The sequence below is a fragment of the Phalacrocorax aristotelis genome, chromosome 2 (assembly GCF_949628215.1).
Source record: "Phalacrocorax aristotelis chromosome 2, bGulAri2.1, whole genome shotgun sequence".
Lineage (NCBI taxonomy): Eukaryota > Metazoa > Chordata > Aves > Suliformes > Phalacrocoracidae > Phalacrocorax > Phalacrocorax aristotelis.
Window position 1 is genome coordinate 967,628 of NC_134277.1, and position 15,337 is coordinate 982,964.

Consider the following 15,337-nt stretch of genomic DNA (forward strand, 5'->3'; position numbering starts at 1 on the left):
TAAAAAGGAAACTTCTTTACCGGTTATCGCAGCACCGCTCGGCTCTTCCTTCGCCCAGCAGGTTTGCTGCCAGATACCCTGCTCTCGTATCCAGCCTCTCTCCGGCATCTCCCGTCCCTGCTTGCAGGAGCTTTACCCCGCCCTGCAGAGAAGCAGTTTCCCTTTTCCCCACCATTTCGGGAGCGCGTCCTCCCTGCCCGCGTGTCCAAGCAAACCCTTTCAGAGCCGCGCTCACCGGGTCCAGGCGCAGCCGGCATCACTCTTCCCTCCAGGCTCTCCTGTCCCATCAGGCACTGCGCTCCTCCCCTGCCGTCCTGGCTGTTCGCGTCAAGTCTAAACAGCAGAAACTCCGCTAATGGGAAAGACCAAACCCGTTACGCTCTTTCCTAACGCTCTGAACCCGCTCCTCCTGAGATCTGAGAAGTTCCCCCCATGGCAAGTCAGGACTATCGCCTCGTGACGTCCTCTGTCTGGTGACAGCAAGGTGCAAACATCGCGCCTGACAATAAAACTGTAATTCATCTCTTGCCTGTGCTTGGTTCTGCTGGAACCTCTCTGGAGGCCGCATGATCCCTGCTGCAGGGCGCTTCTCCTCTCTGAAGCCGAGACAGGAGCTCAGGTTTGGATATGGCGTAATCTGTTGAGGAACAGAGAGACAAAGGTTTCCACGCAGCACCAAAACGCCCACCGCACCCACAGGGAGGAGGAACGCGCTCTGCTGCGCTCCCCAAACCGGCTCCATCGGCCACGGCACACCAGGAGACGGCGGCTTCCACCTCCAGCACCAGCCCCATCCCAGCGGGGCTGAGGGAAGGGGCCGTGCCGGTGCTGGAAGCCATGACACAGCGGCGGCCACAGCCATCGCCCGCACACGGAGGGGCTGGATGCAAGGCATGCTGCGCTCTACGCTACCCTCAGCAACGCGCACCGGCTCCTCCGTGTTTCTACAAACCTCCTTTCCAGGTGTGGGGAAAAATCCCCAGAATGGAACAAGTCCGGAAGCGCCGATAACTGACTGAAAAAGTGATGCTCACCCAGAGAGATGAGGGAGTCGTTCTTCTCTCTCAGCACGTTTCTGTACAGCTCCCTCTGCCATTCCGCCAGGTTCTCCCGCTCTTGCGCGGAAAAGTAAGCGGCGTCGCTTTCCATCGGGGCCTGGAACGGCAAAAGGGACACGCTCGGCACCGGGCCTGGAACGCGGAGCCGAGGGAACGTCCTTCGGAAACATCCTCGGTTCTGTTTGTCCTGGGGGAGAACAACAACCCTGCCTTGGGGCATCCTCGTGGCACAAAGGGAGGAACTTGAAGAGCTGTGATCATTCTCGAGGGAACTGCGCGATTCCACACTGTTCCACTGATATTCCACAATATTCGTGACTCCCCTGTGCCCACCCCCATCCCCTCTCGCAGTCCAGGGACCCCGGCGTGGGGAAGCGCCCACCGTCTACCATCACATGCCACAACCCGTCCTTTTGCTGAACCCAAAGACACCCCTCTGCGATCGCCCCCTGCTCCGCGCTCACCCACGGCGGCCGACCGACGGGAGCGACCGACGGTCCCGTGGGATCCCCTGACCGTTCCGGGAAGGCAGAGGCACGATGGAGCTCGACTCCGCCCACCCGCCTCCCTGCTGCGTGGCCCCCACCCTCACCGTGCCACTCGCTGCCTTGGGGACCTCGCTCCCGGGAGGCAGCCGCAGGATCCAGAAGTTCCCGTTCTTCAGGAGGTTCTCCATGTTCTCCAGGCGCCGCTGGAGCTGCCCGTACTCCTGGATGAGGGTGCCCAGTATGGCCAGTTTGCTTTCCAACTGGTTTCCGAAATCCACCACCGTTTTTTCACAATCTAAGTATTTTTTCTCGGTGGTCATCGTCCGGCGTTCCAGGTTGAGGAGCCGGGAAGCGTGGGCGTCGAGGCTCCGCTCCGCCGCCTGCACGGCCGCCACCACCGTCCACAGCGAGATGCTGGAGCCGCCGGGCCCCGGTGCTGGCGGAGGAGCCACGGGGAGGCAGAAACTCGCCGCCTGCGGGGGCTCCATTCCCGTTTTCCCAACCGGGATTGCTCTCCGTGGGGTCCCCGTCACCGGGCGTCCTCCAGGGCTGCGGGAGGGAAGCGGGTCAGGAGCATGGAGGGACACCGGGACCGGGCTCACCCCCCTGCCCCTGCGGGGTACGGCACACGGGGCCCGGCCCCTCCCGCACACCGGGCCCTCCCCGCCGCCCCGGCCGCGCTAACTGCCCGCCGCCGCTCCGGACCCACCGCACAGTGACCGCACCAGCGGGCGGCCTTCTCTCCCCGCCAGGGGGCGCTGCTTCCCGCTGCCTCCCCGTGGCACAGCGCCCCCTGCCGCTCGGCGGTCCGCGGGAGCGATTGACACCTACCAGTCACCCAGAAGCGGCGGACTGAAAGGGACAGACAACGCGGGGAAGCTCTCCCGAGTTTGCCCCCGCTCCCACGGCGGTGTTCTCCCACGGGTGACCCCGAAAGCGGGGCGGCGGGGCGCGGCGGCGCCGGGCCGGCAGGGGGCGCTATGCCCCGCGGCTGGGCGGAAGGCGACTCTCCCTCGCGGCGGCGGCGGGAGGGCGGGGCCGGGGGCGGTGGCGGCGGCGGGGCCTGCCCGGGCCCTCCCCGTCCCCGCGGCGGCGGCGGGGCCATGGCGGAGCTGAAAGACCGCCTCGAGGCGGTGGAGCGGCGGCTGGAGCGGGCGGAGGCGGCGCTGCGGGACGGGCCGCCTTGGGCGCTGCGGCTGCCCGCGGTACCGGGCGAGGCCGGGGGGCTTGGGGGGCTGGGGGGAGGGGGGCGCTCGTGGGGCCGGAGGCGGGGCTGAGGGGTGGGGGGCACTTGTGGGGCTTGGGGGGGGCACTTGTGGGGCTTGGAGGGGGGCTGAGTGGTGGGGGGCACTTGTGGGGCTTGGGGGGGGGCTGAGGGGTGGGGGGCACTTGTGGGGCTTGGGGGGGCTGAGGGGTGGGGGTACTTTTGGGGCTTGGGGGGGCTGAGGAGTGGGGGGCACTTGTGGGGCTTGGGGGGGGCTGAGGGGTGGGGGGCACTTGTGGGGCTTGGGGGGCTGAGGGGTGGGGGTACTTTTGGGGCTTGGGGGGGCTGAGGGGTGGGGGGCACTTGTGGGGCTTGGGGGGGCTGAGGAGTGGGGGGCACTTGTGGGGCTTGGGGGGTGCTGAGGGGTGGGGGGCACTTGTGGGGCTTGGGGGGGGCACTTGTGGGGCTTGGAGGGGGGCTGAGTGGTGGGGGGCACTTGTGGGGCTTGGAGGGGGGCTGAGTGGTGGGGGGCACTTGTGGGGCTTGGGGGGGCTGAGTGGTGGGGGCACTTGTGGGGCTTGGGGGTTGCTGAGGGGTGGGGGGCACTTGTGGGGCTTGGGGGGGCTGAGGGGTGGGGGTACTTGTGGGGCTTGGGGGGGCTGAGGAGTGGGGAGCACTTGTGGGGCTTGGGGGGGCTGAGGACTGGGGGGCACTTGTGGGGCTTGGGGGGTGCTGAGGGGTGGGGGTCACTTGTGGGGCTTGGGGGGGCTGAGGGGTGGGGGTACTTTTGGGGCTTGGGGGGCTGAGGAGTGGGGGGCACTTGTGGGGCTTGGGGGGTGCTGAGGGGTGGGGGTCACTTGTGGGGCTTGGGGGGGCTGAGTGGTGGGGGGCACTTGTGGGGCTTGGGGGGCTGAGGGGTGGGGGGCACTTGTGGGGCTTGGAGGGGGGCACTTGCGGGGCTTGGAGGGGGGCTGAGGGGTGGGGGGCACTTGGGCTTGGGGGGGTGCTGAGGGGTGGGGGGCAGGGGGTGAGCCTGGGGTGGGGAGAGCTTATGGGGCTGGATGGGGCTGAGGGTTGGGGGGCTAGAGGTGAGCTATGGGGATGGTTGGGGGGCAATGGGGGCTGAGAGGTGAGGCTGGGGGTCACTTATGGGGCCGTTGTGGGACTGAGGAGTGGTGGTGGGGGCTGGGGTGAGCCATGGGGTTGATGGGGGTGATGGGGGCTGGAGGGGTCACCCATGGGGCTGTTGTGGGGGTGAGGGGTGTCTGGGGGCTGGTAGTGTGCCATGGGGAGGGTTGGGGGGTGATGGGGACTGTAAGTGGGCCGGGGGGGTCAGTTTTGGGGCCATTGTTGGGCTGTTAGCTGTTTGGGGTGTGGCTGAGGGGGCTTTTAGGAGACTGTGGGTGAACCCAGTGGGCGGCTGTGGGGCTGGGAGGTGGCTGGGGGGGGCACTCTGTGAGGCTGGGAGCTGCCCCCCTAGAGCCCAGCCCTGCTGCCCCCAGGTGCTGGTGACGTTCGAGGACGTGGCGGTGCGCTTCAGCCGGCAGGAGTGGGCGAGCCTGGACGACGGGCAGAAGGAGCTCTACAGGACCGTGATGGAGGGCAACTACGAGACGCTGGTGTCCTTGTGTAGGCTCCGTTTGCGTGCTTTGGCAGCCGCCGTCACTGCCCGGGGAGCACTCTCGGGGTTCCTTTTCTGCCCCTTTGCGTTCCGCTGGGATCCCCAGCCCTCTGGTGATCCTCTCAATTCCCTGTCCCCTCCGCAGTCGGAGGCTGGCAGGTACACGCAGGAGGGGGTGGCGTGTCTCCTCCTCCTGGAGAACAGGTACACTGAGCTCCCTGGGCTGTCACCACAGGAATTCCCTCTTTCCCTCACAGAAATTCCCTCTTTTCATCACAGAAATTCCCTCTTCCACAGCTGTCTGGATCCTCGCGTGGTCTCCTGTCAGCGTGGCAGGCATGCTGTCCATTTGTCCCGGCGTGGGGGACCAAGCACGCTCCCTTGTTGCAGGGGGAGAAGATCTCATGGGGCAGCGTTTGGGGCACTTCTGGTTAGGTTTCCAAACGTGTGGCCCTCACACCTGGGGAATGAGTTTTCCAAAAAGTCTGGCTGGACTCGATCTTAAAGGTCTTTTCCATCCTAAATAATTCTGTGCCGCCCTGCTTAGCCCAGCCAGGGCCTCATGCTCATATTTAGTTCGTCCAAGCCCTCAGACAATGGCGTGGGGGCCTGGACTTCCCAGCCAGGGCCACTCCCTCTTGCCGTGGGTCTTCCCCACAAGCGCAGCCCCAGGAGCTGGAGCAAAAGCGCTGAGGAAGGGAGGTGAGGGGCGAACATCGCCCCAGAGGAGGGACTCGTGACTCGTGCCTCTCACCAGCCCTTCATCCCCACCCGGCGCTGTGCGCTCGGGCTGGCTGAGCTCCTGCCGGGAGGTGCACCCGTGCTAACGTTCAGTCGAGAGCCTTATGTTTCTCTTGCTGGGCTTCAGGGTGTTTCCCTGTCCGTGAGGCGAATTTCTGGGAGAACAGAGGGGTTTCTGGAGCAGGGATTTCTGCCCCCACCACGGAGCAGGGATGGATTTCCTTGCAGTCATTGCCACGGCGGGTGTTGTCAGACACGCTGGGGGTTGTTTTTCAGATTCCTCCCCTAGAATTGGTGCCTGCTGGTCCCTGTCCACGTCCGTAACTCCCCACCTGCCGCCACTGAGGCGGCCCTGGTTGGAGATGGAAGTTTTCTGGGCTCAGACTCTGTGTTGACAGGCTGCGGGTGCACCCACAAAAGTCGCTGTTGCATCCTGCCTCTGATGTCTGTCTTGCTCTTGAACAGATTGTGCCCTGTCCAAGCCTGAACTCTTATCTCAGATTGAACGAGAAGAGCTGCGCACACCACCGCCGGAGCCAGACCTGGAGGGTGCTGGCGTGTCCCCGGTGCCGCCTGTAGGTGCGTGACGCTGCGTTTTTTCCATGCCAGGATCCCGGCTCCTGGCTGTGTACTGGGATGACTGCGGTCCCTGTCCTCAGCCGTGGGAATCGAGGCATCTCCCGTGACGGCTGTGGACAGTCCGTGCTGGGAGAGGGCACGGGGAACGTGGGCTGGGACACATCGACATTCTGGAAACCCTCCCCTGATGCAGCAGCTGCTGGGTGGTGGTGCAGAGATCCCGATGCCCTGTGGGCAGGGGAGGAGGGTCGCCCACCCCTGCGCTTTCCTCCTCCGAGCTCCCCTAAAGCCAAGCGCCCTTCTCCCCAGAGCTGGACCGCCCGAGCGATGATGGTCTGCTGGAGACGAAGGCAGGGGACTCTTGCAGTGGGAACTCTAAGGACCAGGAGGAAAGCAGGAGCCTGGCGGTTGCGGCGAACTGCAGTGCACGTGAGTGGCAGGCAGATCTTGCTGACGGGAGGGGTCCCGGGCCCCTGCCTGGCTGTGTGTCACCCAGCATCACCGTTGCTCCTTTTGCCTTCACAGCACATGCCCCACACGAAGCCATCGCTGTCCCAGCAGATCTCAGCCAGCCAACCCTGTCTCCTTCCTGCCCTCTCTCCACGTGGTGCTGTGAAGCAGTGAATCCAAACCGCTCTCTGCTGCCTCCCCACGCAGCAGGTACTGGGATGGAGCCCTTCCTCCCTCCTCGGCGGGGCCGGCAGCCTCGAGGTGTGCCGGTGTGCTTGGAGAGCGGCGGGAGGTTTGCGCAGGGCTCTCTCAGGGGCTGTGGCTTTCAGGGCAGGGTTTTACGCAATTCACACGGGCCAAGAGTGGGTTCTGGCTATAAATGCTATTGCCAGCCTTGAAACTGCAATGGACGAGGCGTGGCGTGGTGTGGTGTGAACCAGCCCACCCAGTTGATTCGTTGCGAAGGACGAGCCCCAGTGTTCCTGTTAGACCCCCTGCATCCCACCTAAGCGACGCTTGCCATCTCACGCCGCCCATGGGGTGGGTGCCTGCAGGGATGAGCTGTAGTGGTCCCGGGGCTGGGGTTTGTGCTGGCTGCTGCTGGGGAGGGAGTGGGAGGCAAGGGCGGAAGGAAAGCCTCTCGCTGTCTATGCCTCATCTGCAAAACCGCGTAGAAAAGTGATGTTTTGGGTCTGAAAAACTCCCAGCAGATGCCGAGGTGGGGATCCCAACGGAGGTGCCGCAGGAGGGGGTCGCCGCGGAGAAGCCGGTGGTGCCTGAAACACCCTCGAAGGGTGTGGAAGTGGAGGAGGACGTGAAAGATTCAGGGAGTGGCGGCCAGCGTGCGGTGGCTGATGTTCCCAAAGAGCCGAGCAAGGCGGTGATGCTGGATGTCTGCAGAGCTACGGCAGAGGCGGACCCCAGCTGTGCCGTCGCCTCCCCGGGAGAGCCCGTGGAGGGCTCCTGCGTGGGCCGCACGGCGGCCTGCCAGCGAAACTCCACCCGGGAGAAATTCTACTCCTGCCCCATATGCAGGAAAAACTTTCTGCTGAAGATCAACCTCGTCATCCACCAGCGGAGCCACAGCAACTGGGTGCCCTACATCTGCGCGCACTGCGACCGGAGCTTCATGTCTAAGAAGAAGATCCGACGTCACCTGCGGATCCGGGAGTCCAAGGGGTTCTGCCAGCCCTCGGAGGCAGAGGAGTGCTCCAGCCGGGCGCCGTGCCCTGCCTCCCAGCCCCGAGCCCCCAGCGCCGTGTGGGAGAAGCCCAGCCCCACCAGATACCCGCTGTCGCCTGGCAAAATGATGTACACGTGCAACGAGTGCATGGAGAACTTCTCCAGCCAGAGCTTTCTCATCCTGCACCAGCGCCGACACACTAACCACCACCTCATCCTCTGTCCCTGCTGCAACCGGACCTTCACCTGGGCCTCGGATTTTGTCCGCCACCACCAGATCCACACGGGCGAGCGGCCCTACCAGTGCGGCGTCTGCCAGAAGACTTTCAAGCGACACTACCACCTCAGCGTGCACCAGAGGATCCACGGGCGGCAGGAGAGGCCCTTCCCCTGCGGCAACCAGCTCCCCGTGCCGGCGGCACCCGTCTAAGTGCGGACAGGGGCTGCTGGGAAGCGTGGCAGGAAGGCGGGAGGTGTCTCCGCCGGGATGAGGGGACATTGTGGGATTTCCTCCTCTCGCCCTCCGTGCCCACGGGTCGGAGGAGAGCTGGAGCGTGGGCAGCGTCGCCCAGCTCCTCCTGCCCCACCGTGGGGCCGGGGGGTGCCCAGCCCTGCCGGGGGGCACGTGGGGTGGCTCCCCAACGCCGGCCGGGCGCGGGGGCTGCCACGAGGGAGAGACCTGGCCCTGTCCTGCAGGGCGCCAATAGATGCTGTAGCGATCAGGACGCTTCCCGTGGCTGAGCGCAGCGCCAGGGGTCGGGGGGGTGGGGGGCATTCTGGGGGGAGCGCTGCACCGGGAATGCCGCATGGTCCTCCCGTGTGGGGGGGAGGGGGATGGGAGGAGCACCGGGAATGGAGGGGGGAGGTGGAGCTGTGGTCCTGGGGTGGGGGTGGTGTGACGAGGTAGGGATGGATACGATAGGGTGGGGACGGGATTGGGTTGGGATGCAATGGGGATGCGCTGGGGCCGTGCTGGAGATGTGCTGGGGACTCGGTGGGGATGCACAGGGATGCGCTGGGAACTCACTGGGAGGCACTGGGACGTGCTAGGATGCACTGGGGACTCACTGGGAGGTGTTGGGACGCACTGGGGAGGTACTGAGAGGCACTGGGCCGCGCTGGGGACTCACTGGGAAGTTCTGGGACGGACTGAGGACGTGCTGAGGATGCACTGGGATGCACTGGGAAGCGCTGGGACAGACTGGGGACTCACTGGGGACTTGCTGGGATGCAGTGGGATGGACTGGGGACGTGCTGGGGATGCACTGGGAGGCGCTGGGACAGACTGGGGACATGCTGGGGATGGGGAGGTGCTGGGCCGTGTTGGGGACTCACTGAGAAGTGCGGGGGGTGCACTGGGGACTCAACTGGGAGGCGCTGGGACTCGCTGGGACGGACTGGGGACTCGCTGGGCCGCGCTGGGGACTCGCTGGGATGCACTGGGACGGACTGGGGATGTGCTAAGGATGCACTGGGAAGCGCTGGGACAGACTGGGGACTCACTGGGGACTTGCTGGGATGCAGTGGGACGGACTGGGGACGTGCTGGGGATGCACTGGGAGGCGCTGGGACAGACTGGGGACATGCTGGGGTTGCACTGGGAGGTGCTGGGGATGGACTGGGGACGTGCTGGGATGCGCTGGGGACGGACTGGGGACGCACTGGGAGGCGCTGGGACGGACTGGGGATGCACTGGGAGGCACTGGGCCGTGCTGGGGACTCACTGGGAAGCACTGGGACGAACTGGGGACTCAACTGGGAGGCACTGGGACGCGCTGGGAGTCCCTGGGATGTGGTGTGGGCACACTGGGGAGGTACTGGGAGGCGCAGGGCCGCGCTGGGGACTTGCTGGGGACTCACTGGAAAGTGCTGGGACGGACTGGGAGGCACTGGGCTGCGCTGGGGACTCATTGGGATGTACTGGGAAGTACTGGGAGGCGCTGGGACGGACTGGGGACGCACTGGGATGCGCTGGGACGGACTGGGGACTCGCTGGGGGCGCACTGGGGACGCGCTGGGGACGCGCTGGGGACGGACTGGGGACGCGCTGGGGACGGACTGGGGACGCGCTGGGGACGGACTGGGGACGCGCTGGGAGGCGCTGGGACGCACTGGGGACGCACTGGGAGGCGCTGGGGACGCACTGGGGACGCGCTGGGGATGCACTGGTCGGCGCTGGGACGCGCTGGGGTTGCACTGGTAGGCGCTGAGGATGGGCTGGGTACTCGCTGGGAGGCGCTGGGGCGGACTGGGGACACACTGGGAGGCGCTGGGACGGACTGGGGACGCACTGGGAGGCGCTGGGACGGACTGGGGACGCACTGGGAATGCACTGGGACGGACTGGGCACTCGCTGGGCCGTGGTGGGGACTCGCTGGGATGCGCTGGGGACTCGCTGGGATGCGCTGGGGACGGACTGGGGACGCACTGGGAGGCGCTGGGACGGACTGGGGACTCACTGGGAAGCGCTGGGACGACCTGGGGACTCAACTGGGATGCACCGGGACATGCTGGGACTCCCTGGGTTGCGGTGTGGGCGCACTGGGGGTGCACTGGGAGGCGCAGGGATGGACTGGGGACGCGCTGGGGGTGCACTTGGAAGCGCTGGGACGGACTGGGGACTCGCTGGGATGCGCTGGGGGCGCACTGGGGACGCACTGGGAGGCGCTGGGACGGGCTGGGGGACGCACTGGGAGGCGCGGGGAGGCACTGGGGACGGACTGGGGACGCGCTGGGAGGCGCTGGGATGGGCTGGGGACGGACTGGGGACGCACTGGGAGGCTTGGGGACGCACTGGGAGGCGCTGGGACGGGCTGGGGACGCGCTGGGAGGCGCTGGGACGGACTGGGGATGCACTGGGAGGCGCTGGGGACGCGCTGGGGACCCGTTGGGGACGCGCTGGGACGGACTGGGGACGCGATGGGAGGCGCTGGGACGGGCTGGGGACGCACTGGGAGGCGCTGGGGACCCGCTGGGGACGCGCTGGGAGGCGCTGGGGACGCGCTGGGCCGCCGTGGGGCGGGCGGGCGGGGCGGGGCGGTGCCGCGCGCGGGCCGCCAGGGGTCGCTGCGCCGCGGCGCTGAGGGCAGCGGCCGCCATGTCCCGCTGGGGCCCCGCGCAGGTACGGGGGGGGGGGGGCGGCGGCGCGGGCCCTGGGCACCGAGCGAGGGGTGAGGGTGGGGGCACCGACACCGCCACCGGAGCCGGGCCGCGCCATGGGAGGGGCGGGCGGGCACCGGGCGGGGGACGGGGCGGGCCGGCCGGCCCTGACCGCCCCCTCCCCCCGCCCCCGCAGCACGATGGAGAGTGGGGGCCCGAGGCCTGGCAGCCGCCGCCGCCGCCCCCCGTCGGGACCGAGCCGGCCGCCGTGCCCGAGATCTCGCTGTGGACGGTGGTGGCGGCGGTGCAGGCGGTGGAGCGCAGGGTGGAGTCGCAGGCCCTGCGGCTGCTGAGCCTGGAGGGCCGGGCCGAGACGGCCGAGCGGAAGGTGACCGGGCTGGAGAAGGCCGTGCTGGACGTCGGCAGCCGGCTGGAGCGCGGCTGGGCCGCCCTGGCCGCGCTGCTGCGGGAGAACAGCCGCCGCCTGCGGCACGTCGAGCGGCAGCTCCAGCACCGCGGCGACACCGCGCCGGGCCCAGGGGACGGCGAGCCCCAGGTAACGGGACGTGAGCAGGGTGACGGGGACGAGCCCGGGGAACGGGACGTGAGCAGGGTGACGGGGACGAGACCCAGTAACGGGACGTGAGCAGGGTGACGGGGACTCGCCCCGGGTAACGGGACGTGAGCAGGGTGACGGGGAGGAGCCCCGGTAACGGGACGTGAGCAGGGTGACGGGAAGAGCCCCGGTAACGGGACGTGAGCAGGGTGACGGGGACGAGCCCCGGGGAACGGGACGTGAGCAGGGTGACGGGGACGAGCCCCGTGTAACGGGACGTGAGCAGGGGGACGGGGACGCACCCCGGGGAACGGGACGTGAGCAGGGTGACGGGGAGGAGCCCCGGTAACGGGACGTGAGCAGGGTGACGGGGAGGAGCCCCGGGTAACGGGACGTGAGCAGGGGGACGGGAACGAGCCCTGGGTAACGGGATGTGAGCAGGGAGACGGGGAGGAGACCCGGGGAACGGGACGTGAGCAGGGGGACGGGGACGAGCCCCGGGGAACGGGACGTGAGCAGGGTGACGGGGACGCACCCCGGGGAACGGGACGTGAGCAGGGTGACGGGGACGAGCCCCGGGGAACGGGACGTGACGAGGGGGATGGGGACGAGCCCTGGGGAACGGGACGTGAGCAGGGTGATGGGAAGAGCCCCGGGGAACGGGACGTGAGCAAGGGGACGGGGACGAGCCCCGGGTAACGGGACGTGAGCAGGGGGACGGGGACGAGCCCGGGTAACGGGACATGAGCAGGGGGACGGGGAGGAGCCCCGGTAACGGGACGTGAGCAGGGTGACGGGGACGAGCGCGGGGAACGGGACGTGAGCAGGGTGACGGGGAGGAGCCCTGGGGAACGGGACGTGAGCAGGGTGACGGGAAGAGCCCCGGTAACGGGACGTGAGCAGGGTGACGGGGACGAGCCCCGTGTAACGGGACGTGAGCAGGGTGACGGGGAGGAGGCCCGGGTAACGGGACGTGAGCAGGGAGACGGGGAGGAGACCAGGGGAACGGGACGTGAGCAGGGTGACGGGGACGCACCCCGGGGAACGGGACATGAGCAGGGTGACGGGGACGCACCCCGGGGAACGGGACGTGAGCAGGGTGACGGGAAGAGCCCCGGGGAACGGGACGTGAGCAGGGTGACGGGGAGGAGCCCCGGGTAACGGGACGTGAGCAGGGGGACGGGGACTCGCCCCGGGTAACGGGACGTGAGCAGGGAGACGGGGAGGAGACCAGGGGAACGGGACGTGAGCAGGGTGACGGGGACGCACCCCGGGGAACGGGACGTGAGCAGGGTGACGGGGACGCACCCCGGGGAACGGGACATGAGCAGGGTGACGGGGACGCACCCCGGGGAACGGGACGTGAGCAGGGTGACGGGGACGCACCCCGGGGAACGGGACGTGAGCAGGGTGACGGGGAGGAGCCCCGGGTAACGGGACGTGAGCAGGGGGACGGGGACGAGCCCCGGGTAACGGGACGTGAGCAGGGGGACGGGGAGGAGCCCCGGTAACGGGACGTGAGCAGGGTGACGGGGACGAGCCCCGGGGAACGGGACGTGAGCAGGGTGACGGGGAGGAGCCCTGGGGAACGGGACGTGAGCAGGGTGACGGGAAGAGCCCCGGTAACGGGACGTGAGCAGGGTGACGGGGACGAGCCCCGTGTAACGGGACGTGAGCTGGGTGACGGGGAGGAGCCCGGGGAACGGGACGTGAGCAGGGTGACGGGAAGAGCCCCGGTAACGGGACGTGACGAGGGGGATGGGGAGGAGACCCGGGTAACGGGACGTGAGCAGGGTGACGGGAGGAGCCCGGGGAACGGGACGTGAGCAGGGTGACGGGAAGAGCCCCGGTAACGGGACGTGAGCAGGGTGACGGGGACGAGCCCCGGGGAACGGGACGTGAGCAGGGGGACGGGAAGAGCCCCGGGGAACGGGACGTGAGCAGGGGGACGGGGAGAAGCCCCGGGTAACGGGACGTGAGCAGGGTGACGGGGAGGAGCCCCGGGTAACGGGACGTGAGCAGGGAGACGGGGAGGAGCCCCGGGGAACGGGACGTGAGCAGGGTGACGGGGACGCACCCCGGGGAACGGGACGTGAGCAGGGTGACGGGGACGCACCCCGGGGAACGGGACATGAGCAGGGTGACGGGGACGCACCCCGGGGAACGGGACGTGAGCAGGGTGACGGGGACGAGACCCGGGTAAAGGGACGTGAGCAGGGTGACGGGGAGGAGACCCGGTAACGGGATGTGAGCAGGGTGACGGGGAAGAGCCCCGGTAACGGGACGTGACGAGGGGGACGGGGACGAGCCCTGGGGAACGGGACGTGAGCAGGGGGACGGGGACGAGCCCCGGGGAACGGGACGTGAGCAGGGTGACGGGGACGAGCCCCGGGGAACGGGACGTGAGCAAGGGGACGGGGACGAGCCCCGGGTAACGGGACGTGAGCAGGGTGACGGGGTCGAGCCCCGGGGAACGGGACGTGAGCAAGGGGACGGGGACGAGCCCCGGGTAACGGGACGTGAGCAGGGTGACGGGGACGAGCCCCGGGGAACGGGACGTGAGCAGGGTGACGGGGACGAGCCCTGGGGAACGGGACGTGGGCAGGGTGACGGGGACGAGCCCCGGGTAACGGGACGTGAGCAGGGAGACGGGGAGGAGACCAGGGAACGGGACGTGAGCAGGGTGACGGGGACGCACCCCGGGGAACGGGACGTGAGCAGGGTGACGGGGACGCACCCCGGGGAACGGGACGTGAGCAGGGTGACGGGGACGAGACCCGGGTAAAGGGACGTGAGCAGGGTGACGGGGAGGAGACCCGGTAACGGGATGTGAGCAGGGTGACGGGGAAGAGCCCCGGTAACGGGACGTGACGAGGGGGACGGGGACGAGCCCTGGGGAACGGGACGTGAGCAGGGTGACGGGGACGAGCCCTGGGGAACGGGACGTGGGCAGGGTGACGGGAAGAGCCCCGGTAACGGGACGTGAGCAGGGTGACGGGGAGGAGCCCCGGGGAACGGGACGTGAGCAGGGTGACGGGGAGGAGCCCCGGGTAACGGGACGTGAGCAGGGTGATGGGGACGAGCCCCGGGTAACGGGACGTGAGCAGGGTGACGGGGAGGAGCCCCGGGTAACGGGACGTGAGCAGGGAGACAGGGAGGAGACCCGGGGAACGGGACGTGAGCAGGGTGACGGGAAGAGCCCCGGGTAACGGGACGTGAGCAGGGTGACGGGGAGGAGACCCGGGTAACGGGACGTGAGCAGGGTGACGGGGACGAGCCCCGGGGAACGGGACGTGAGCAGGGTGACGGGGAGGAGACCCGGGTAACGGGACGTGAGCAGGGTGACGGGGACGAGCCCCGGGGAACGGGACGTGAGCAGAGTGACGGGGAGGAGACCCGGTAACGGGACGTGAGGAGGGTGACGGGGAGGAGCCCCGGGTAACGGGACGTGAGCAGGGGGACGGGAAGAGCCCCGGTAATGGGACGTGAGCAGGGTGACGGGGACGAGACCCGGGGAACGGGACGTGAGCAGGGTGACGGGGAGGAGCCCGGGGAACGGGACGTGAGCAGGGTGACGGGGAGGAGCCCGGGGAACGGGACTTGAGCTGGGTGACGGGGAGGAGCCCAGGGGAACGGGACGTGAGCAGGGTGACGGGGACGAGCCCCGTGTAACGGGACGTGAGCAGGGGCACGGGGACGAGCCCGGGAACGGGACGCGAGCAGGGGGACGGGGACGAGCCCCGGGGAACGGGACGTGAGCAGGGTGACGGGAGGAGACCTGGGGAACGGGACGTGAGCAGGGTGACGGGGACGCGCCCCGGGTAACGGGACGTGAGCAGGGGGATGGGGACGAGACCCGGGGAACGGGACGTGAGCAGGGTGACGGGGACGCACCCCGGGTAACGGGACGTGAGGAGGGTGACGGGGACGAGACCCGTGTAACGGGACGTGAGCAGGGTGACGGGGACGAGCCCCGTGTAACGGGACGTGAGCAGGGTGACGGGGAGGAGCCCTTGTAACGGGATGTGAGCAGGGTGACGGGGACGAGCCCCGGGGAACGGGACGTGATCAGGGGGACGGGGAGGTGCCCCATAACGGGACGTGAGCAGGGTGACGGGGACGAGCCGCAGGTAACGGGACGTGATCAGGGTGACGGGGACGAGCCCCGGGTAACGGGACGTGAGCAGGGTGACGGGGACGAGCCCCGGGTAACGGGACGTGAGCAGGGTGACGGGGAGTAGACCCAGTAACGGGACGTGAGCAGGGTGACGGGGACGAGCCCCGGGTAACGGGACGTGAGCAGGGTGACGGGGACGAGCCCTGGGGAACGGGACGTGAGCAGGGTGACGGGGACGAGCC

General features: G+C 68.5%; 2 protein-coding genes across 2 annotated transcripts in view; one reads left to right on the forward strand and one right to left on the reverse strand.

Annotated features, from left to right (window-relative positions):
- The window catches only part of LOC142053979 (uncharacterized), a 40,035-nt gene extending 37,747 nt beyond the window's left edge, over positions 1–2,288 (reverse strand). The window contains 4 exon segments of the mRNA XM_075086185.1: positions 236–352; positions 530–637; positions 1,035–1,155; positions 1,651–2,288. Of these exon segments, the coding sequence (XP_074942286.1) occupies positions 236–352; positions 530–637; positions 1,035–1,155; positions 1,651–2,034 (730 nt within the window). The 5' untranslated portion in view covers positions 2,035–2,288.
- A 268-nt stretch (positions 2,289–2,556) lies between these two features.
- Positions 2,557–15,337, forward strand: part of LOC142053981 (uncharacterized) — a 19,803-nt gene continuing 7,022 nt past the window's right edge. Inside the window, exons 1-8 of the mRNA XM_075086188.1 lie at positions 2,557–2,751; positions 4,253–4,379; positions 5,578–5,691; positions 6,001–6,120; positions 6,217–6,402; positions 6,852–7,747; positions 10,250–10,444; positions 10,619–10,978. Of these exons, the coding sequence (XP_074942289.1) occupies positions 2,650–2,751; positions 4,253–4,379; positions 5,578–5,691; positions 6,001–6,120; positions 6,217–6,402; positions 6,852–7,747; positions 10,250–10,444; positions 10,619–10,978 (2,100 nt within the window). The 5' untranslated portion in view covers positions 2,557–2,649. The remainder of the gene's footprint in view (positions 2,752–4,252; positions 4,380–5,577; positions 5,692–6,000; positions 6,121–6,216; positions 6,403–6,851; positions 7,748–10,249; positions 10,445–10,618; positions 10,979–15,337) is intronic.